Here is a 25,092-nt window from a genome sequence, read left to right on the forward strand (position 1 = left end):
CTCAGTTGTTCACTATGGAAAATGTCCATAAAAAATAAAGAAAGAAAAGCTTCATCATTAACCCTTTCACTGCCGCACAACCAAACGGTTAACCCTTTCACTGCAACAATACACAGAAGGTTAAAAGGTCTAAAATGTTGTCCTCTTTTAAGCACCTGCGATTGGGATCAGGATTTAGTGATCACTAAAAACCTAGCTCGAAGACACCGCAGGAAATGGTTTCGTCCCTATTGGAGAATACTAGAAGATGAATCAGAGTAGACCTTTTTGATACCACGGCACCAACCAACGGATGCATCATCGAGTCAGTTCGAGCGAAAGTCGCCCACAACAATCCGCTCAACATGGGAATACTGAGAAAGTAGGTTTTGCATCACTGGATCGCTATTGCATCAATGGAACCCAGAGCAACACAGACCCCGAACCACAACCACAGACGTCGTCGGCCCCGAATGAACCCTCAGAGCAAGAAATTCAAAACATCTTGGTCCGTCGACAGCAACCAGAACTGTCACAGAAAAGCCCCATTTAACATAAATAACCACCCCTTCCAACTCGGTCCACAGTCTATACAAGTTGTAGCCCCGTTAAAGCTACGCCAGAATCACTGACTTCTTTTAAACCAGGATTCACTCAAGACCAAGACATTGGGATCAGTCTGTAGGACTAAAACATGTGATATGATCTCGTTTCTGGAATAAGCTTCTAATATTCAAGTGAATTATTCCTGGTAATTTTCTATTCTTGTAATTGGAGAGTTTGTAGGAGGAACAGGAGCAGCCATAGAAGGCTGGAAGGGGATTGTAGTTCAATTAAAAACGGTAACAGTACGATTTGAATAATGAGCATCTAGCAGTGATGACTGAAGAAGTAGTACATTGTTGTCTCGGAGAAGTAGTCTGAACCGTTACTGAATTACCAGGACTCCTAATAACCACTTCATCATCATCATCATCATCATGAACAACCCCTCCCACCCAATACACACGACTTGGCTGGTAGAAGCTTGATGGACACCACCACCATGGCAGGTCTTAGGCTAACATGCTAACTAGGCTGCTCTAGCTAGCAAGCACACCAGTAGCCATCAAGCTAACAAAATCTGTGTTCCAGAAGTCTGCGTAGCGGTCTGGGCCACATTACCCATAAACCCTGTTGCTTCCTGTTTCGCCGTGGTCAGAGGTCATAGGTAACTACCACAGCTCTGTTAGTTATCTCGCATCGGTCATCGTTCTGTCATCAGCGTAGCTATGCAACAAGTGTGCATTGATTGCCTCCGAGCGCTAGAACATACTCCGACATCAAACCGACCCATTCTTCATTTTGTAGCACGGTTGGTTTGTTTGTTTATTCAGAACGTTTCATCACGTTCAGACACACGTTCTTAGAGACTGGGAAACAACCCTCTTTTGTCCGCTCTTCACTTGCGAGGCTATATTAGAATAAAACTAGGGCTGGGCGATAAAACGATAACGATAATTATCGCGATATATTTGAATAATCTATATCAATTGATAATTTAAAAAATATCAATACAAATTATTATTATTTTCTTTTGTGTGTGACCTGCAACAGGGCAGTTTTAAAACCCGACAGTGGACAGACTTGTTTTTCTTGCCTGCAACTTAAAGTAATGGCTTTGCTTGTCCAAATGACAATACTGACCAAATTGAGATTTATTTTTCTCTTGTCCATTTATTTTGTTTGCTTTCTAATTTAAAATACAGTTTGAAACCGTCTGTACACAGTAGGATATGTGTGCTAGCAGAGCTAGTCTCCAGTCGCGAGTCACGGTGCACATGTGCAGTGGTTTGTCCACCAAAAAAGTGCCAAAAGATAGAAAAGGAACTAGCAGAGCCAGAACTATTCAACTCCCCTGGTGCCACAGCCAGCAGAGAAGCCGGTTTACTTTCGCTTTCAAACCAGCTGCAGCCTGAGAACTGGAGTGTGAGGGGCTGTACCAAAATTTGGCGGCAACGACAAAGACATCTGTTGTTTAAAAAAAAAAAAAAGTATACTTATAACAATATCGATAATTATATGTGATATCAAGTGATATGATAATTTTTTGCCATATCGCCCAGCCCTAAATAAAACGAATTAGATTAAAATGTAATAGAATAAAATGTATTAGATTAAAATGTATTAGAAAATGTATTAGATTAAAATGTATTAGAATCAAATGTATTAGATTCAAAAGTATTAGATTCAAATGTATTAGATTCAAAAGTATTAGATTCAAAAGTATTAGATTCAAATATATTTGATTCAAAATGTGTCATCATACAGCTCAAGTACAGTACCTGCAACATGTTAGATCATCTGCAGTCAGTTTTCAGAAGGAGTGGACAACAGAGTGCAGGTCATAGGTCACCACACTATAGATATAGAGGATGGCAGAGCGGAGGTCATAGGTCACCACACTATAGATATAGAGGATGGCAGAGCGGAGGTCATAGGTCACCACTAGGGATGTCCGATATTATCGGCCGATATCGGCATTAAAATGTGATATCGGAAAATATCGGTATTACATTTTTTTTTTTACATTTCTATAACCTTTATTTACCCAGGCAAGCAAGTAAGAACAAATTCAGATTTTATTTATTGTCAAAAGTATGCATAATGTTGTGTTAATTCCACAACAAGAGATATGTAATGTTAATTACCTGAAATTATTCCATTTTTTGGGGGGGGGGAAACCCTGCATATATCGGTATCAGTTGATATCTGTATCGGAAAATAAGAGTTGGACAATATCGGTATATCGGTATCGGTAAAAAAGCCAATATCGAGCATCCCTAGTCACCACACTATAGATATAGAGGACGGCAGAGCGGAGGTCATAGGTCACCACACTATAGATATAGAGGACGGCAGAGCGGAGGTCATAGGTCACCACACTATAGATATAGAGGACGGCAGAGCGGAGGTCATAGGTCACCACACTATAGATATAGAGAATGACAGAGCAGAGGTCATAGGTCACCACACTATAGATATAGAGCAGTGGTTCCCAAACTGTGGTGCGCGCACCCCTTGTGGTGCGCGAGCGCCCTCTAGGTGGTGCGTGACATGAAAAGGCTAATGGTGGTAAATAATTTTTTTTCTTTTTGATTTTTTTACAATACAATTTCATAAAAATCTTAGTCAAACCTTTAGTATTATGGATATTAAACATGCTGGCAAAGTACATGCATCCATGTTGTCGTGAACATTTTAATTAAATAAAGAAATTCCCTATCCATAGTTGCCGTGGGAAGAGATAAAATAAAAAATTAAATCTGTGCACGGAGACCAGCAACAATTTTTTCTAACAGAAACCCATTGGGGGGTGCGTTAGCTAGGTCGGGAGGTGACAGGGGGTGCACGGTCAAAAAAGTTTGGGAACCGCTGATATAGAGGATGACAGAATGCAGGTCACAGAAGAAGAATAGAAGAAGAAGAATGATCTAGGTGCTAGCCGTCACACAGTCCTAGATCATAAAAACAGTCCTAAACACAGTATTAAATATAAAAACAAGAGTAGGGCATAAATAGACATAACATAAACATAAACAGGGGGGTGTAAAAGATAATTGCACTATCCCTTAGTGTTGTGTGTGTGTGTGCGTGTGCGTGGGAGGGGGGGGGGGGGGTGCAGGGGAGATTGTCGTTTTAAATTTTAGCTGAGTTTAGTGCACATATGGCCCTGGGATAAAAACTAAACTTCAGTCTGTTAGTCCGGGTGGGCATGACGCTGAAACACCTGCCCGAGCGCAGCCGTACGAGGTGTTTGTTGCCCGGGTGGTGTGGGTCTTTCAGTATTTTGACTGCTTTCTTAAGACAGCGGGAGTTGTATAGTTCTTCCAGTGAGTGAGGGGAGAGGGCAGCCGATGATTTTCTGGGCCGAGTCGACGACCCTCTGGAGCGCCTTCCTCTCAGCGGCTGTGCAGCTGAGGAACCACACGTTGATTCAGTACTAGGTGAGGATGCTTTATAGGTCACCACACTGAAGAGCCTTTACGTCGATCTTGTTCCATTCCCTCAACAGCCAGAACAACACTACGAAGGGTGAGCTTGCGTTTCGATGCATCGGGTCATTCTAGAGACTGCAAGTGTTCCTCTGTGATATCCGATACTCCAGATCCGTCTCCTACAAAGCGAGCTGTCACAGCTGATTTTCCAAAGGGAAAACACAACAGTCATTGTTTGGCTCTTAATTAAAGACTGAATCAACTCTGGATAATCTAATTGGACGAGAGCATCGTGTGGTGCGTTTGATCAGCCTTCGCTCCTCTGGCACGAGAAGCCATATTAAAAAAGGGACACTTCACCAAGAAATAACCATGATTTATTTTGCACATAATCTCACACACATCCAAAGACAGTTTTGCACACTTTGATTTAGTTTGACAGTTATTGAGAGTAAATTAGTTTGAATATGGGTGATGTCATGGGGGACATTGAATCCATGTGCTGGGTTAATTACAGCTCAATAAAATGATATGGTATTTGTCCCTATAAGACAAGATGATTTCATTGAGCTGTAATTGACACAAGGTTTCAATGTCCAATGTTCAATGAATGGTGACCATATTCAAACTCTGTTACTTTCAATAACTGTCAAACTAAATTAAAGCGTGCAGAACAGAGTTTTTGGATGTGTGCGAGATTATGTGCGAAATAAACCGGCATTATGTTTCGTGAAGTGCCCCTTTAAATGTTACTTGTCCTTTCAGACAAGTTATGTTTTTATTGATTTTTGCTACCGGGCAGTCCGGTAGAGAGAGGAGGAATGGGAGATAGACCGGGGAAGACATTCGGCAAAGATCACCGGGTCCGGGAGTCGAACCCGGGTCGGCCGTGTTGCACCGTAGTGCTGTATGCGGTGCACCACTCAGTGCCAAAGATGAGTTAAGTCGGTTCTGGGCCCATGTCGTTCAGTGCCAAAAACGACTTGAGTCGCTTCTGGGTAGTTTTTCCTTTTTTCCCGATATTTTTATTCATTATTCACCCAGGGAGCCTGTTGTTACCATAGGGAATGAGTCCGAGGTCGCCAAAGTGCAATACCGGCTGCATCCAGCTTGAGCACCCTTTGAAACCTTGTATCGGCCTGTGGGTCGATCTAATGGGTCCGGATAGTTTTTCTTTTTTTGCTCAAGCTCAGCGGTTATAACGGTCGATTGAGAAGAATTAAATGCTCCCGACGCATGATGTGTGGTGGATTATGTTGGCGACACGATGGACATCACTACTTGGAATCGCGATCAGATAATTGGAATATTCTTTTTGGGGTACATCCTAGTCAAGGTAAGGGCTATATGATATCAATCTTGCATTGATCCAAGCATGTCTTCAGCTTTATCCGAGCTGTAACGTTAGTCCACAACGTATGCCGTTGGTGGCGATCAAAGCATCAAAAAACTACCCCCCCCCCCCCTTTCATGCATTCATGATGAAACATAATACCTCTGATATAGATTTGATTTGAGAATAATAGCGGGTCCAGGCAAGAAACGGCAACGGTTATAGTATAATATCATTATAGAGAATCATTAAAGACTCCAGTCACCCGAACAACTGCCTCTTTGAACTGCTGCGGTCAGGCAAGCGATACAGGAGTCTCAAGGCGAGCACAGAAAGACTCAGAAGAAGCTTCTATCCCCAGGCCATCAGGCTGCTAAACGAACAATGAATGAACACTACACAACAACAACCACCAAACGCACATAGCACACACATCCACACGCACACACTCACTTTAAACAAACACACTGTAGCACCCACTCCACACACTTATAGCACACACCCACTTTAAACAAACACACTGTAGCACCCACTCCCCACACTTTATATTTATGGATGAAGGATTGCACTACAACTCGTACACCTTACTGTAAATTGTACCTAAAATTGTACCTCATCCCATTTCTGCTTTGCACTAGATAGTACTGTACATTAGTACACTGCATAGTATTGTGTATTGTATATTATATGGTAACTCAGAACATTGTACATATGTCTATACCGAACACTGACCTCATTTTCTTCTTCTAAATTCATGCTATATTATGTTATTATGTTATTTGATACTATCTTGTCTAGCACAGTCTCTGGAGCGTAACAGTAAGAAGCATTTTGTATGAAAGTATCCTGTACTTCTGTATGACAACTATTAAAGAACTTGACTTGAACTTGATAATACGGCTATTCCTCAGCATTTCAGGAATTACCCCAGACCGATCTAAAAACATACTTATATTCACCACAGTATAACACGCAAAGGTATGCATGGAAAAATTCTCTCTTTTTTGCATCTTGACCGGAAGAAAGTCACTGGCAAATGACCATAGTATTGTATCCATAGCTATAATATAGAATATAGTTATAGCTCTACAAACAAGGTGACGGATTCCTATCTATCTACCGTTGGCGTTGCTACAGAGGGCTGCATCTAATGGCTGGCACTGAAAGTGTTAACATTATGGATGTTCGATATTGGCTTTTTTACCGATATTGTCCAACTGTTAATTTCCGATACCGATATCAACTGATACCGATATATGCAGGGTTCCCCCCCCAAAAAAAGGTATAATTTCAGGTAATTAACATTACATATCTCTTGTCGTGGAATTAACACAACATTATGCATACTTTTGAGAATAAATTAAATAAGAATGTGTTCTTACTTGCTTGCCTGGGTAAATAAAAGATTAAATAAATGTTAAAAAAAAAAAAAACGATACCGATAATTTCCAATATGACATTTTAATGCCAATATCGGCCGCCAATATCGGCCGATAATATCGGACATCCCTAGTTAACATAACATTATTAGAGCCGTCATCAACTTAAACAATTCTTAGTAGACATCCTTATATAATCCTTTTTACACGTCTGTAGATACTATATCTATACATATCCCTTACCTACTATTACTAGTTACGCTGCTGACCAGTACGACTTACTACCATAGTGTCTTTATACCTGTATCACTGAACATATTAATACTACAACTCCGTACATACTGTTCATCTGATCAGCACTATACTAAGTAGTACTGATTTATATATATTTATACCAGTTTATTCACCTGTACATGTACATTGTATATTACTATTGCACTGTACGGTGCTTGGATGACAAACTTATTTTCGTTGTACTGTACTTGTGCTGTATGATGCAAACACATTTCAATCTAATCTGATCGTAGTCACGAGACGCATGACGACACAACGACTAATCGGTGCGTTGAGTTTAACCCTTTCACTGCGACGGGCGGCTACGTGGCGTAGTGGGCAAGGCGCTCGCCACGAATGCAGAGACGCTGGGCTCGCCTGTTCGAGCCCAGCGCTCCACATTGCTTTCAGTTTAGCTGGTCGTTCATACTAATACACATTGGCCGTATTAGGGGGTGGGAAACTGATGGGTGGGGATCGGGCGTTGTGGACAGCGACTCCTACAGGTCGGTTGGTGCGCCTGCGCAGTAGAATCAGGAAGTGTCGGGGGCAGCGTGAGCCTCCCACGCGTTACTCCTCGCCACTGAGAGATCGAGCTGCGCAGGTGAAAATATGCGACTGCTGTTACCTCAAGTACCGGAGGGGACTTGTGCTATGTATGACTTAGTCCACATTGCAGCCGGCTTGTGGGAGGCAAGAAACAGCGTTCGTGACAGGGGAGGGTTGAATTGGATGATACGAAATTGGGATGGGAGAAAATATAGAAAATGGGAGAAAAAGTGGATACAAAAAAAATAAAAAAATTCACTGACAATACAGAAGGTTAACCCTTTCACTACCACACTACATAAGGTTAACCCTTTCACTACCACACTACATAAGGTTAACCCTTTCACTACCACACTACAGAAGGTTAACCTTTCACTACCACACTACAGAAGGTTAACCATTTCACTACCACACTACACCCTTTCACTACCACACTACAGAAGGTTAACCTTTCACTACCACACCACAGAAGGTTAACCATTTCACTACCACACTACAGAAGGTTAACCTTTCACTACCACACTACAGAAGGTTAACCCTTTCACTACCACACTACAGAAGGTTAACCCTTTCACTACCACACTACATAAGGTTAACCCTTTCATTACCACACTACATAAGGTTAACCCTTTCACTACCACACTACAGAAGGTTAACCTTTCACTACCAGACTACAGAAGGTTAACCCTTTCACTACCACACTACACCCTTTCACTACCACACTACAGAAGGTTAACCTTTCACTACCACACCACAGAAGGTTAACCATTTCACTACCACACTACAGAAGGTTAACCTTTCACTACCACACTACAGAAGGTTAACCCTTTCACTACCACACTACAGAAGGTTAACCCTTCACTACCACACTACAGAAGGTTAACCCTTTCACTACCACACTACACCCTTTCACTACCACACTACAGAAGGTTAACCTTTCACTACCACACTACAGAAGGTTAACCATTTCACTACCACACTACAGAAGGTTAACCTTTCACTACCACACTACAGAAGGTTAACCCTTTCACTACCACACTACAGACGGTTAACCCTTTCACTACCACACCAGACGGTTAACCTTCTGTATTGTCGCAGTGAAAGGGTTAACCATTTGGTAGTGTGGTAGTGAAAGGGTTAACCATTTGGTAGTGTGGTAGTGAAAGGGTTAACCAACACATCTGTTGAACTTCCGTGCAGAAGCACCTCTAGTGATTAACGAATCGTTAAGAGCGTAAATAATTGCGCAGAGCGTTGAGCGACCGAGCGCTCGACAGGATCCGACAGGTTTCCAGGACTCACATTTTGCTCTTGATCTTCCTCTGCCTCTTGGCCTTGGCCTCGTAGTAGGACTGCAGCACTCGGGCTTTCTGCAGCTCTGCACGCCGGATCTTCGCCTGCCAAGAGAATTCCTCCTGAGTATTTTTTTCAAGTAACAGTTTTGAACCCAATGCCCCCGAAACGCACACAACCCAGAGAGAAGAAGCACACAGCGGTGGAGCAATACCACTGCATGAGGCAACGCGAGACACAGCGGCCCAGAGGAGAGGACAATAAAAAGACAAGTACATGCGACGGTAAACAACCCGGTAAAACAAATAACCCTGGCTAGCTTCTTCCTGAGAGCCATCACTGAACTGATCACCCCCCCCCCCCTATTGCCACCACATCTACACCTACCTCACTATAATATATACTTTTATGTGCAATATGACAGATGTTGGGACATGTGCAATAATGGTATTCATTCATGTGCAATATTTTCTGCCAATGTGCAATATTTTTGTTCTACTGTGATGATTTTGCAATGCTTTTTTTTTTTAAACCTTTTTAATGTTCCTGTGAATAAGTGCATACAGTATGTAGCAGAGGGTGTGAGTGGGTACATGAATGTGTGGTGTGTCAGTGAGCATGGGTACAACTAGGCCTGTCACGATAACACATTTTGCTGGGCGATTAATTGTCCCAGAAAATATTGCGATAAGCGATATTATTGCGGTTTTGAGAGATACATTTTTTTTGAGAAATGTATTTCCCAAAAGTTTTCAATTAACCTTTTTATTATTTTTTTACTAATATAATAATAGCATAATAATGCAAGGAAACCGTTTCAAAGTGCAATAAACTTTTATTTAACATTGGAAGACATTTTAAATATCCTAAATAAAAAAAATGCTCAGTTTGATTGTTTATTATAAAACAAACTGAAACTGGAAACAAGCCCTCTGTCTGGCTTTTTGTGTCATCCTTTTAACATGTACATGTATTATTAATGTACCTTGTGGTACCATGTACAAAATGTTATGAATAAAAAGGCAGTGAAACAATAATCAAATAAACACCAAAATATATACTATCTCTATTGGAATGGAGACTTCAGCACAGGATAAACTAGGGATGGGCAAAAATAATCCAGATCGATTGATCACATGATGTACTCGAGTTCTCGTGGAGGAAAATAAACGTCTTTTCCGGTGTTTTAGACTTTTATTTTGAAACCCACCCACCGGTCCGGAGCGGAAGTATTGTTGTTATTATCCTAGCAGAACCTATGAGAGGACAACTTGTCTCGTTCGGTTCTGTGTTTTTGAGCTAATGATAAAACAAATGTTGAGATTGTTGGTGAACAACTAACTTTAGGTTAGTTTTAACGTTAGCTACTAACGTTAGATGCAGCTACTACAGGCAATCAACGATGAGGAGGAAGCGTCAAAGCCGTATATAATAGAATAGTAGCCCTGTGGTGCGTAGGCACGACTCGAAACTACCTGTTATAATAAATTAATTCATGTTTAACTTGTCCCTGTGTGCAGTCCTTTGACTAGCCCCACCCGTTCATTGTAAACAATGATGCATGTAATTGTATTAACGTTATTCTGTGTTGTAGCTATGCTATACATTGTATTTCGTTTGTTAGCTATTTAGCTAATGTTGATCAACGCTAGATCTTTAATCTTTATTTAGCAGTCCAGTTTCTCCGGGCAGTAGCGAGTAACTACTTGGGTCTAAAAACAGCTACACTACAAAGAACGCTACTTGGTTAAAAGGAGCAACACTATTGAGAAATGTAGTTAAGCTATGTGGCGTTACTAGTGCCCCACGGAGCTCCCGTGCTGTACTCTGTAGTAAGGCCAGCGGCGCCCCACATGGAGAGTGACTGACAAGGGGTACTGGTTCCGCCTCATTAAAACAAACGCGCAAATAGCAATTAATCGCGCCCGTCAAAATCATTGCATTCATTTTAATTATCACGCCGATTAATCAATTTATTGCTTATCGCGGCAGGCCTAGGTACAACAAATGTATGTATGGTAGTGTGTCTATGGGTACATCATGGATGTGTTGTGTGGTAGAGTGGGTATGTAGGTATCGTTATTTTAGGTGCTGCAAAAAACAATCTCGTGCAATGACAATAAAGCTTTCTACTTCTACTAAATACCCCAGGGTGTACTTCATCATCTGCACGTTTACCATGGATTACAGTAAGTCACTTAAACACACAACAATTTCTCACCCTAAGATGTATAAGAGTTCTGATTATTATTACTGAACTGCATTCACTATGGCAACTGTTCAGTGTAAATGTTCTTCCTCTTCATATTATTATTCTATACACGATGCACTCTCCTGCGTGTATCTCACGAATCCAATCGATTTAGATTCCAGGGTGTCTACGGGAATCAGCTAGTTACATCGGATACTTTTTAAAGAGCTCGTAATGCCACCGTTTAATTAGATTTAAGGTCAATTTTGCAATAAAAAATAAGCACCAAATCCGAATATGTAAGCATTAGCTATTCATAATGAGTAAATATCCATATGAAGAAATATGTTGATTAATGTGAAACAAAATATTGTCCTCAATGATATTAATCACTAAAACAGTCTTATAGCCAGAGTCTGAAATTTAACTTTTTGTCTCACTTGCCAAGGATTCTTTTTCATAATAGTGTACTGGGCTACTTGTAAGGCTACTGAGGCTTCTGTGGTTGGGCTGGCCTTGTTTAAGCTAAGCCTTGTTTAAGCTAGGCCGTGTTTAAGCTAGGCCTATATCAAGGTAGAATGCCAGTTTCCATGCCACGTCATCTAGTCATTTCCATGCTGTATCCTGAATTTCCCCAAGGGGATCAATAAAGGAATATCTTATCTTATGTATAAACTATGAAACAGAGAAACATGATACATGATCATGATGGGTGTGTTTCATACAGGTGAACAGGTAAATCCATAGATGCTAAATCAGACCTGTCACGTTTAGCCTACAGGCAGTCTGTCAAAACGCATCTAGTCACCCTCCCCCTCGTGGGCTGGTCTGATGACTGCTCCACTGTTTACAGCTGGAGGAAGGTGTGAAAGGGGTCCGTCTCAACCAGGTTTCACCAGGTTCTAAAGACAATGGATACCCTGGCTAGTGGAGACAAGGCCACAGCACAGCCAACCCCTGGCTAGTGGAGACCAGACAGGCCACAGCACAGCTAACTCCTGGCTAGTGGAGACCAGACAGGCCACAGCACAGCTAAACCCTGGCTAGTGGTGACCAGACAGGGCACAGCACAGCTAAACCCTGGCTAGTGGTGACCAGACAGGGCACAGCACGGCTAAACATTGGCTAGTGGAGACGAGGCCACAGAACGTAACACTGGCTAGTGGAGACAAGGCCACAGCACGGCTAAACCCTGGCTAGTGGAGACAAGGCGACAGCACAGCTAACCCCTGACTAGGAGACAAGGCTACAGTATGGCTACACCATGGCTAGTGGAGACGAGGCTACAGTACGGCTAAACCCTGGCTAGTGGAGACGAGGCGACAGTACGGCTAAACCCTGACTAGGAGACAAGGCTACAGTATGGCTACACCATGGCTAGTGGAGACGAGGCTACAGTACGGCTAAACCCTGGCTAGTGGAGACGAGGCGACAGTACGGCTAAACCCTGGCTAGTGGAGATGAGGCTACAGTATGGCTAACCCCTGACTAGGAGACAAGGCTACAGTATGGCTACACCATGGCTAGTGGAGACGAGGCGACAGTACGGCTAAACCCTGGCTAGTGGAGATGAGGCTACAGTACGGCTAAACCCTGGCTAGTGGAGACAAGGCTACAGTATGGCTAAACCCTGGCTAGTGGAGACGAGGCTACAGTACGGCTAAACCCTGGCTAGTGGAGATGAGGCTACAGTATGGCTAAACCCTGGCTAGTGGAGACGAGGCTACAGTACGGCTAAACCCTGGCTAGTGGAGACGAGGCTACAGTACGGCTAAACCCTGGCTAGTGGAGACAAGGCTACAGTACGGCTAAACCCTGGCTAGTGGAGACGAGGCTACAGTACGGCTAAACCCTGGCTAGTGGAGACGAGGCTACAGTACGGCTAAACCCTGGCTAGTGGAGATGAGGCTACAGTATGGCTAAACCCTGGCTAGTGGAGACGAGGCTACAGTACGGCTAAACCCTGGCTAGTGGAGACAAGGCTACAGTACGGCTAAACCGTGGCTAGTGGAGACAGGGCTACAGTACGGCTAAACCGTGGCTAGTGGAGACGGGGCTACAGTACGGCTAAACCCTGGCTAGTGGAGACGAGGCATTAGTTGTTTACATTAATCATACATATAACCCCGTTCCCTGCTGGCATCCAGGCCTCTAGCTTGGCTTGCTGGACCCCCTGCAATTTGCCCCAACAGGTCCACGGAGGACGCCATAGCCCATGTGCTGCACACAGCAGCATCACACCTGGACAAGAGGCAGGGGAACTATGTGAGAATGCTATTCAACAGCAGCTATACAGCTCAGCATTCAATACCATAGTCCCCTCCAAACTCATAGCCAAGCTCAGGGACCTGGGCTTGAACTATGACCTCTGCCAGTGGGTCTTGGACGTCCTGATGGGCAGACCCCAGGTGGTGAGAGCAGGCAACTGCACCTCCTCATCCATCACTCTCAACAGAGGGGCCCCCCAGGGCTGTGTCCTGAGTCCCCTCCTCTACTCCCCGTTAGTGTTGTCACGATACTGGAATTTCGAACTTCGATACGATACCTTGAAAAGTATCGATATTCGATACCATTTTCGATACCATGAAAATACAAAATCTATAATTAAAAAATATATATATGATTATTTTTTACAAATTTTGCTTTTGTTGCTGGTTGATTCTCCTCAGCTTCTCTCTGGTACTATAAGGGCCCGCGTCCACCTGGCTCACAAAAACACTGATAGTGCGCCGGCAGCGCTGGCATGAAGCGCATCTTGTAGATGACAGAAAGAAATCTACAGCCATCCTTTTATCGTTTTTTCATGCCGCGGTTTTGCACATATTATAGCATATTTTAATAACTTTATTGTATATTAATTATATATATAGTTATTGCCTGACACCACAGTTCGCCCTTTGCTTTTTATTAGCTTTTTAGTAGTGTATTCGTGTAGTTATTATTATTAGTGTATTTGTGTTTTGTCGCGAATCTCAATGCCCCGTCTACTGTGGGAGACAGCCAAGACAGGCAGGCAGCTCCGGTGTCAGGTTACAAACAGAGTGGTAGATATGAATGGCTGTGATTGGTTGTCTGAAAATGAGCTAAGCACATCGCACATCGGCCGCATACGCTCTCTCCCCATTGGGATACATTGAAAAAAGACGCGTGCGGTCATAAATATGAGGCAGGTGGACGCGAGCCCTAAGAGAAGATAAATATAACACGTTTAAAACCCTTTGTTTCTCTTTAGATCAGACATTTAAAAATAACTAAATGATCTAATCTAAATCAAATCAAACCCCCCCTCTTAAAAACAAAAACCTGTGTTTAACCTAGCCATCTATAAAACATCATGCTAAAACTGTGAAACAAATGTCCTACTCCCCTAAAGAAAGAAATACATAGCAAACATGACTCAGTTATGCAATAGTGCTGCTGCTTTTTATTTGGTTAAAATATTTTAGTTAATAAGACTAAAAGACTACAATATGCCTACAACAATTTCATGATGGCTTCCGGTTTCCGGTTTGCGGAGCTATGCTCGGATCATTAACGTTACATTTTCAACAAGATTGCTGCTAATTAAACACTTCATGGAAACGGGGTAACGTTAACGTTATGTCGAGTTCATACGTGTAGTGTAGTATGAACTCGACATAACGTTAACGTTACTCCGTTTCCATGAAGTAATTATAAGGTGGCCAGCTAGCTAGCATAAGCTAACGGAAGAACGATTAGCTAACGTTAGCTAATAGCTGTAACGTTACTAACAACGAATCAGCTGTTGATATTATGAGCCATCAGTAGACAACGTCTCATGTATTAAACTAAAGTTAATGGTTTAATGTTTAATGCTTTGTTGACAAGAAGACACTGAAGACGGGTCTCTGAGGGGAGGAGGAGGGGCAAGCGTGCTCTGCAGCAGCGTGTGTCTGTCAACAACTTGCGGTAGAAGACTGCGAGCAAGCCAGCTGGTATCGATACTGCAGAAAGTATCGATATTGCGGGAAATGAGTATCGAAACCGTTTTAAATATTCAGAATCTATATGTATTGATTTTTCGATATTTTTGACAACACTACTCCCTGTACACACATGCACAGCGGAACAACAACACAATCATCAAATTTGCTGACGACACAGTAGTGGTGGGCCTGATCTCTGCAAACGACGAGAGGGCCTACCTGGAAGAGGTAAAGGTTCTAGCGGGATGGTGTCAAGAGAACAGCCTCTCCCTGAACGTCAGCAAAACAAAGGAGATGATTGTGGACTTTAGGAGGTCGGGGGTCAGGGACTACAGCCCCCTCAGCATCGATGGGGCACCGGTTGAGAGAGTGAACAGTTTTTAGTACCTCGGAGTCCACATATCCGAGGACTTGACATGGACCACACACATTGACAGTGTTATCAAGAAGGCACAACAACGCCTCTACTTCCTGAGGCGCTTAAGGAAGTTCAACGTGAGTCAGAAGATCCTCAAGAACTTCTACTCATGCACAATAGAGAGCATCCTGACTGGCAATATCATCTCCTGGTTTGGGAATAGCACTGCACAAGACCGCAGCAGACTACAGAGAGTGGCCCGTTCAGCCGAACGCACAATTGGAGGGGGGCTTCCCACTCTCCAAGGCATTTACAACAAGCGGTGCATGGGCAAGGCTAAGAGAATAATCAAAGACTCCAGCCACCCAAACAACTGCTTCTTTGAACTGCTGCCGCTGCGGTCAGGCAAGCGATACCGGAGTCTCATGGCAAGCACAGAGAGACTCAGAAGGAGCTTCTATCCCCAGGCCATAAAGATGCCCAATGAACAATGATTGAACAATGAACAATAACAGGCCACCAACACACCCACAGCACACACACACTCACTTTAAATAAACCACACTGTAGCACCCACTTTACCACACTTTACTCTTTTACACTTTACACTTTATATTTATATTATTGGTAAGGGAATTGCACATCTCTCATTCCTTATTGCACCTCACCACCACAAGCTAAGCTATACCTCACCATTTTTGTACGAGATGTACATACTGTATATAGAGGTATACTGAACAATTGTTGTTTACACTTGTTTTTACTTGACTTCTTGACTTTCTATTTTATACTTATTTATACCATCTTGTTATTATCTAGCACACTCTCAGGAGAAAAACAGAAAGAAACATTTCATGCAAAGTATTCTGTATTTCTGTATGACAAATAATAAAGAAACAACTTGCCTGCTCTCATTTCCTCCACACCTACATGTAAATATATTTGTTGATTAAAGCTGTTGTTGTTGTTGTTGTTGTTGTTGTTGTTGTTGTTGTTGTTGTTGTCGACTCACCTCATCCAGGCTCATGGCCCTCATGGAGGCCTCCTCCACCGGGGTCAACACGGGGTCGTGGATGGGCTGCTTGTTGGCGTTCAGGAGGCTGAAGATCTCCTGCTCTAGAGGAGTCTGAGCCTGTGGACAGAAGAGCACTCGTTCTTATCTGTCCAGTTTGCGTCTATTCGAATACCAACCGGTTCATGCTTCCGCATTCGCGTTTTGCAAATCTGATTGGCCACTGCCGTTTCTGGTCATGCGACATGTGCGCCCAATCGCGTGACGCGCCCATTTCCGCCTCAACCAGCAGCAAACTACCTAACGCCTAGTTTATCACTGGTTAAGCTTAGGCGACTCTGTCGAAGTTGGTTAAGGTTAGAGTTTGGAATCAGGGCTGGCGTTCTATCGCCCTGCTCTAAGACAAACTCTAACCAACTTCGAAAGAGTGCCTAAGCTTAACCGGCGAAAGAACTTGCCGTCACACGATTGGTGCGACCAGAAACGGCAGTGGCCAATCAGAGTGCAAAATGTGAACGCGGAAGCATGAACTGGTTGGTATTCGAATACAGGCGTCCAGTTCAGACATGATTACACAAGAGCCCTGAGTTTCCACTCACAGATCAGAGACAGATCAGAGATCAGAGACAGATCAGAGGCAGATCAGAGGCAGATCAGAGACAGATCAGAGGCAGATCAGAGACAGATCAGAGGCAGATCTGCTCTGTCCTCACGATTCTGCACTGGATTGTTAGGTGTGAACCGTTGGAGACGTGAGAGAGACTCTCCGATGCCAAACAAACAGCAGGGGAGTTATCAGGCTCAAATATCCTCCAGAGTTGTGTACATGAGACTGATGTAATAAGATGTTGATTGACTATTTTATGTTCATAATGTATTTTATATATACTTTTTTTTTAATTAATTTCACTTCAATCATTCATTGTATCTTCAGTGTTGAATACATTGTTTGTACACATGTTTGATTTCCTTCATGCCTTGTTTTTTTTCTTATTTTAATTGTATTACTAATTACATTCTGTATTTGTATTCTGTTATTACTATATTATTTATGAATTTATTATGAATTTTATTATCAATTTCCCCCGAGGGGATCAATAAAGGATTATCTTATCTTATTTTCTTGGAAAGACTAGCGGTCATCAATTTGACAGCTAACAGTAATTCTAATAAACGATAAACAAACATAAAACAAAGCAAACTACAGGTTCATCCAGTGGGTGTTTTTTCCTTGAAATGCACGTCTTCGGTATATTTAATTTTCATTTCAACCTTTATTTCAACTCCTAAGACACTGGGGTTACTCATTTACAGCTTACAAAACAAGACAGTTTCACACATATAGGCACAATAAATAAAAATAAACCATACAAAATAAACAGACAAGTCGACACACAGTGGTCAGATCATACTTAATTTTTTATCTGCACTATCATTTTATTGCCTATATTTATGTCTTTCTACCATTACCCCGCTCATACCTGCACCTCCCCTCCCCCCTCCCTCATGCTGCTATGACGCCTGAATTTCCCCAAGGGGATCAATAAAGGAATATCTTATCTTATCTTTTAAATGCAGCAAAAGAAAGAAAAACCTTCAGCTTCAGAGTCAGTTGGAGGACATTCCAGGTGTTGGAAAAAGCTATTTTCCTAGTTCAGAGCAAACTGGAGGAACCGTATCCCCTTGTATATTTGTAACTTTTAAATCAAGTGGACTAACTACAAGTCACCAGGAGGAGGCGCTACACTCCTGAACGGGGGTTAAGAGGGAACCTCAGCGTTTTTACATTGGTTTATTTCATCACCACATTGGGAGAGAAGGGTTCTGTGTATGCGGGGGTCTCCAGTGTTAATCCACACCACACCACGCAGAAAACGGGTTTAACCATCCACAACAGAAAACAGCGTTTCCTACACTTGATTCTTCTCTCAGACCGACATAGTGTCTTGGAACATAGCCAGAGACATCGTGTCAGTTTGAAGCAGAGCAAATGCGTGAGGCCTTCTTGCTCTGAGGCAACAGTACTAACCACTGCTGTGGTTGGAACCCAGAACCTTCTCACCACCCGTGGTTAGAATGTTTGTCTGCATGTTGTGGATTAACTCTGTTGTTTCCAGACCCTGTTTTCTGCCCGTCTGAGGCTCCCTGGTTCACTCAGAACCCGGCCAGACCTCGGACCAGGGGACTCGGAGGAGTAAGTGAAGGCTACGCATTACAGTATTACATATAACTTAGGTCGCTTTCACATATAGTTTTGGTGGACTCGGTGCGGTTCTGGGGGTGAAGTTGCAACATTGTTGCATTCTTCATTTGGTTCGCCTGCTTTCACACAGATATCTGTCAGGCGGACCGAGACCTTCTGAACAATGTCACGCGGTCGAAAAGGGCGCTTGTCTATTGGACAGTGGAAATGTGTGTGTGGCTGCGATCCTGTGTGTGCGCGCGCGTGTGTGTGTGTGTGTCTGTGTGTGTACTGCGGAGCCCTCCAGATCAGCAGAGCCGAGTTTTGACATGGCATTGATCCATTGTTCTATTGAAGCACATTGCCACCATCCTCTCGCTAAACAACTTGTAGACCACAGTGTTTTTATGAGTGCCCACAAGTAGCTGTTTTAATAATATAATAAGCCGCGCGCCTCGGTAATAATAATAAGCCGCGTTTTTTCTTCCTTCTTCCCAAGATGCACAGACATATATAGATAGATAGATAGAGAGATTAGATGCAGTGTGCTTGTTTTGCAGTGAGTGCTGCGAGCAGTGGTAATAATAATCACTTCCTATATTTGGTTCGCGTTTGGTTCGATGAAGCCGAACCGAGACCTACGTTTTCAGGCGGACTAGAGTTCGCCTGCTTGGTCCGCGGACCGAGTTCGACGCACATTCACACAGACCCGAAAAACCGGACTATCGAATTCTGGTCCGAAAGTCCGGACCAAACAGCCCCTGTGTGAAAGCGACCTTAATGTAAAAAAATATATACAAACTATTAGGGTGTAACAATGCATTGCAATGCATCGATCCTAAGGTGATTCAACGATCACCGATTTGAAAATGTAAGAAGCGATTATAATTTTTTTTGTTTTTGTTTTTAATACTCGATTTTTTATTGACCTATAGTCCATTTCATGCTGAGTGAATCAGTTCCCCCAGCCACATTTGTGTATAATTTTGGGGGGAATTAACTGATCGAAAATGTATCTAATTGCATCGCATCGAATCGTGGTCAAATGGAGATATTTCATGATGCATTGAATCGTTGCCTGAAGAATCGTAATCGAATGAAATCGTTGTGTGGTTGAATCGTTACACCCCTACAAACTATACCTTTAACAACCAACTAAAATGAAAAAGAAAAAGCGAATGTAAGGGCTATTTCGGACTACAGCATATGACGTATATCATGCCAGTTAGGGTACCTTATTTATTCTTACTCATAGTATACATTAAGATTCAAATTCTTTATTGCCATATTTATTGTAACGTATGATATAACTGATAAGGCATACAGACCCTCATATACGGTTTATTTTCCTCATATTTTTATATTCAGAGTTAATTACATTGTTTACACCGTTTATCTTTTCTCATATTTCTATATTCAGATCAAATTTTAGTCATGTCTTTCTACTATTACCCTGCCCATACCTGTACCCCCCCCCTCCCATGTTGCTATGACGCCCAGATTTCCCCCAAGGGGATCAATAAAGGACCATCTTATCTCATGGTATTAATGTCACATAATAAAGTTCAACATCCAAAACCGGATTAACAAAGCATACACAACCTTCATAAGACTTAAATCTAATACACTGTGTATTAATGCTTGAGTATCTTATCGTGTGTTGTCATGTTTGTTTATACGTGTTTAAAAAATAATAAAAAATAAAATACAAAAGACTTAAATCTGGAAGTCAAGCCAATACAGCAACAAAACAAAACTCCGGATCTACCAAAGCTGCGTACTCTCAACACTATTATACAGTGCAGAATGCTGGAAAACCACAGAAAGCAACATCCATAAATTATCCACTTTCCACACCTCATGCCTGCGCAAAATCCTACGTATATTCTGGCCCAAGATCATCTCCAACAATAACCTCCTCAACATTACCCAACAAGATGACATGCACTGTATAATTAATAAACAAAGGTGGACCTGGATTGGCCACGTACTCAGAATGGACACCAATTGGGCGGCTAGGTGGTGCAGTGGGCAAGGCGCTCACCACCAATGCAGGAGACGCTGGGTTCGAGCCCAGCTCTCCGCATTGCTATCAGCTTGGCTGGTCGTTCATACTAATACAATTGGCAGTATTAGGGGGTGGGAAGCTGATGGGTGGGGATCGGACGTTGTGGACAGCGACTCCTACAGGTCGGTTGGTGCGCCTGCGCAGCAGAATCAGGAAGCGACGGGGGCGGCGTGCCCTCCAAACGCAGACCCCCGACGCTGAGAGATCGCGCTGTGCAGGTGAAAAGATGCGACTGCTGCTTCCTCGAGTACCGGAGGGGACACGTGATGTAAGGCTTTGTCCACATTGCAGCCGGCTTGTGGGAGGCATGGCCTAACAGCGTTCGAGACAGGGGAGGGTAGAATTGGACGATACGAAATTGGGATGGGAGAAAAATAGAAAATGGGAGAAAAAGTAGATAAAAAAAATAAAAAATTGACAACAATGCAATCCCAAGAGTCACATTACACTGGACCCCAAGAGTCAAAAGAAAGAAAGGGAGGCCTAAAACGACATGGCATAGGACTATAGAGAAGGAGCTCCAGCAAAACCACCAGAGCTGGGGGACCATAGAGAAGATGGCCAAAGACAGATGCAAGTGGAGAAACTTTGTTGCTGCCCTATGCGCCAGCCGGCGTAATGGGGATAAGTAAGTAAGTAATAAAGTTCAACACAACCCACCTTGATAATGATCAGCAACAAATTTACTTTTAAGAAAAAGTTGAAGGATGCAGTTATGAATGGTGAAATACAGTTGAGTTACTGATTTATTTAGTTAGTATTGTTAGTTTAGTTAGTTAGTTTAGTTAGTATTGTATTTGTGGTTGGAGCCTTTGTGTATTTTTGTTGTTGAGATTTTGAAGATGTTGAGAATGTGCTTAGGCTAATAATAATAATAACTTTATTTGTATAAGGCTAAGGTGTTTCTTATGTTTTTTTGTTACTGTAATGTACTGTAACGTTGTAGGTAGGGGTGCACCGATATGAAAATTGGCCACCGATACCGATACCGATTGTTCAACTAACACAATCGGCCGATACCGATACCGATACCGATAATTGTGGCAAAAAATAAGTATTTTTAATTTTTTTTAATTTTAATTTTTAATTTTTTTTTAATGAAACTACTGTATATTTGTATGTGTGTTTGTATTTGTAGGCCTCTTTACTTACTTAAAAAAGGAAACATCAAGAAATATGTTTATGGTATCACTGATCCCTCTCCCAGTATCGTCTGGCGGCCTGCAGAGGGATACTATTTTCTCAACCAGAGCTTTCAACCAATGCAATGGAACCATTCTGGCGGCCTGCAGCGGGATACTATTCTCTCAACCAGAGCTTTCAACCAATGCAATGGAACCATTTTGATTGACAGTCGATTCGGCCAATTACGCCACACCGCTAGCACCCACCTCCTGCTTACCACCAAGCGTTTATTCATTTTTCTACTTCGGGGCATGCCGCCATTGATCTGCTTGCGAGAATGCGAGTCAAACTTAGAACCACAACAAGCTAATACGTTAGCTGCCAGGCAGTGCCCGCCGACCAGCGTGCTCCACAGGATGGCCAAACGAGACACAATGATTTTACTGCAACACATTTTATAATAAAACAAAGCCTTTCTATACATTTGTCTGGTTGAAAACTTTATTAACAGATTGCAGAATGTGTAGTTGGGTACGGAATGAGCAACGGAATGTAACCGAGCTATGCACGGCTTGCTTGCTATCTTCGGGTAAATACTATGCTGATGTAATTGAACGTGTAACTAACTATAATAACGTTAATGCCACAAAACGAATGTTTGTGTCATTTTAACAGCAGATACTTTCTTAAATGCCATCCTCCCGACAGAGCGGTGTTGATGGGGAGCTCTGATGGATTCGCTTGGTTGTGTTATTAACATTGAACAGCTAACCGAAAGCTAGGGTTAACTAATGTTAAAGGTTTAGCCATAACGTTACGTTGGCTAAAGTTGGGGCTATTCTTAATCCAGTAATAATGGCTGCAGACCTGCAAGCAAAGTACAGCAAGTTGGCAAAGGAGTATTCCAACGTAAATCACATTTTCACCAGTAACGTTAGTCTTCTGCCTCCCGGCTATGAACGGACTCGGAGTAATGCCTTGCTGCTATGGGTAATAATAATATGCTGATGTTATTGTCCGTGTAACACTAACTATATAACGTTAATGCCACAAAACGAATGCCTTGTTAATCATAAATAGTAACTTTGTGACTACCGATACCCGACCGATATATCGGTGCACCCCTAGTTGTAGGTTGTGTGTTAGGAGGACCCCAGGAAGAATAGTCTTTCACCCATGGGTGTGTAGACTAATGTGGATCCATAAACAAACAAACAAACAAACAAACAAACAAACCTTCCAGCCGGCCACCAGCTTCACGATGGTCGGGGGTCCAGACGGCTCCTGGTTCAGAGGGAAGACCAGCTGCTCCGCCTTCTGGTTCTGCTTCACGAGGCTCTGCCAGCGGGACACCTCCACCGCCGTCTTCTGGAACGCCACCTGTCTCTGGATCTGAAGGGACATATTGGACATGGGGGCGGGGTTTAGTGATGAGGAGGCGTACGGCATGACTCATCCCCCCACTCTCCTCCCGCCTCACTGCACTCATCCCCCCTCTCTCCTCCAGCCGGTGACTCATCCCCCCACTCTCCTCCCGTCTCACTGCACTCATCCCCCCACTCTCCTCCAGCCGGTGACTCATCCCCCCACTCTCCTCCAGCCGGTGACTCATCCCCCCACTCTCCTCCCGCCTCACTGCACTCATCCCCCCACTCTCCTCCAGCCGGTGACTCATCCCCCCACTCTCCTCCCGTCTCACTGCACTCATCCCCCCACTCTCCTCCAGCCGGTGACTCATCCCCCCACTCTCCTCCAGCCGGTGACTCATCCCCCCACTCTCCTCCCGCCTCACTGCACTCATCCCCCCACTCTCCTCCCGCCTCACTGCACTCATCCCCCCACTCTCCTCCCGCCTCAGTGCACTCATCCCCCCTCTCTCCTCCCGCCTCACTGCACTCATCCCCCCCACTCTCCTCCAGCCTCACTGCACTCATCCCCCCACTCTCCTCCAGCCTCACTGCACTCATCCCCCCACTCTCCTCCAGCCTCACTGCACTCATCCCCCCACTCTCCTCCAGCCTCACTGCACTCATCCCCCCACTCTGCTCCAGCCTCACTGCACTCATCCCCCCTCTCTCCTCCCGCCTCACTGCACTCATCCCCCCACTCTCCTCCAGCCTCACTGCACTCATCCCCCCACTCTGCTCCAGCCTCACTGCACTCATCCCCCCACTCTCCTCCCGCCTCACTGCACTCATCCCCCCACTCTCCTCAAGCCTCACTGCACTCATCCCCCCACTCTCCTCCCGCCTCACTGCACTCATCCCCCCACTCTCCTCCCGCCTCACTGCACTCATCCCCCCACTCTCCTCCCGCCTCACTGCACTCATCCCCCCTCTCTCCTCCAGCCTCACTGCACTCATCCCCCCTCTCCTCCCACCTCACTGCACTCATCCCCCCACTCTCCTCCCGCCTCAGTGCACTCATCCCCCCACTCTCCTCAAGCCTCACTGCACTCATCCCCCCACTCTCCTCCCGCCTCACTGCACTCATCCCCCCACTCTCCTCCCGCCTCAGTGCACTCATCCCCCCACTCTCCTCCCGCCTCAGTGCACTCATCCCCCCACTCTCCTCCAGCCTCACTGCACTCATCCCCCCACTCTCCTCCCGCCTCAGTGCACTCATCCCCCCATTCTCCTCCAGCCTCACTGCACTCATCCCCCCACTCTCCTCCCGCCTCACTGCACTCATCCCCCCACTCTCCTCCCGCCTCACTGCACTCATCCCCCCACTCTCCTCCCGCCTCACTGCACTCATCCCCCCACTCTCCTCCAGCCTCACTGCACTCATCCCCTCTCCTCCCGCCTCACTGCACTCATCCCCCCACTCTCCTCCCGCCTCAGTGCACTCATCCCCCCACTCTCCTCCCGCCTCAGTGCACTCATCCCCCCACTCTCCTCAAGCCTCACTGCACTCATCCCCCCCACTCTCCTCCAGCCTCACTGCACTCATACCCTTATATATATATATTATATTATTATTTTTGTCCCTGCTGCTCGTTCAGGACACCTCACCCGCTCAGTCTCCTGCTTGCTCAGGGGACACGCGATGGTGGCCTGTCTCTGCTCCAGGTTCTTCAGCTGCTTCTTGGTCTTGGTGGAGATGGCGGGCGTCTTCTCTATGGTCCCGATCAGGTCAGATAGGTGCACTTTGTCCCCTTCACCTTGGGGGACAAGACAATTTCAAATCACAAATAACTATGACAGTGGTTAGCATGACTACAGTGTTTTCAACCTGGGAAATATCATATTCATTTTACATACTTTTCTAGACTTAAAAACAGACTGCATGGATATATACTGTATATACACTCTTCATACTTGTTCATACTTCACTGTTCATTCTTTTTGCACATTACTGCTCAATTGCACAGCCCTTTTTATTCTAGTTAGTGTTTATACTCGACCACATCGTGCACAATTGTAC

The 25,092-nt window shown here is 44.1% G+C and overlaps 1 protein-coding gene across 1 annotated transcript in view; it reads right to left on the reverse strand.

The window, feature by feature from the left end:
* LOC311233736 (U3 small nucleolar RNA-associated protein 14 homolog A) overlaps window positions 1–25,092 on the reverse strand; it is a 105,801-nt gene that overhangs the window by 68,625 nt on the left and 12,084 nt on the right. The window contains exons 5-8 of the mRNA XM_084320738.1: window positions 24,681–24,829; window positions 22,903–23,058; window positions 16,292–16,411; window positions 8,793–8,887 (exon numbers count right to left, since the gene is read on the reverse strand). Coding sequence (XP_084176864.1) covers window positions 8,793–8,887; window positions 16,292–16,411; window positions 22,903–23,058; window positions 24,681–24,829 — 520 coding nt within the window. The remainder of the gene's footprint in view (window positions 1–8,792; window positions 8,888–16,291; window positions 16,412–22,902; window positions 23,059–24,680; window positions 24,830–25,092) is intronic.

The sequence above is a fragment of the Notolepis coatsorum genome, assembly GCF_963971535.1.
Source record: "Notolepis coatsorum genome assembly, chromosome: 8".
NCBI lineage: Eukaryota > Metazoa > Chordata > Actinopteri > Aulopiformes > Paralepididae > Notolepis > Notolepis coatsorum.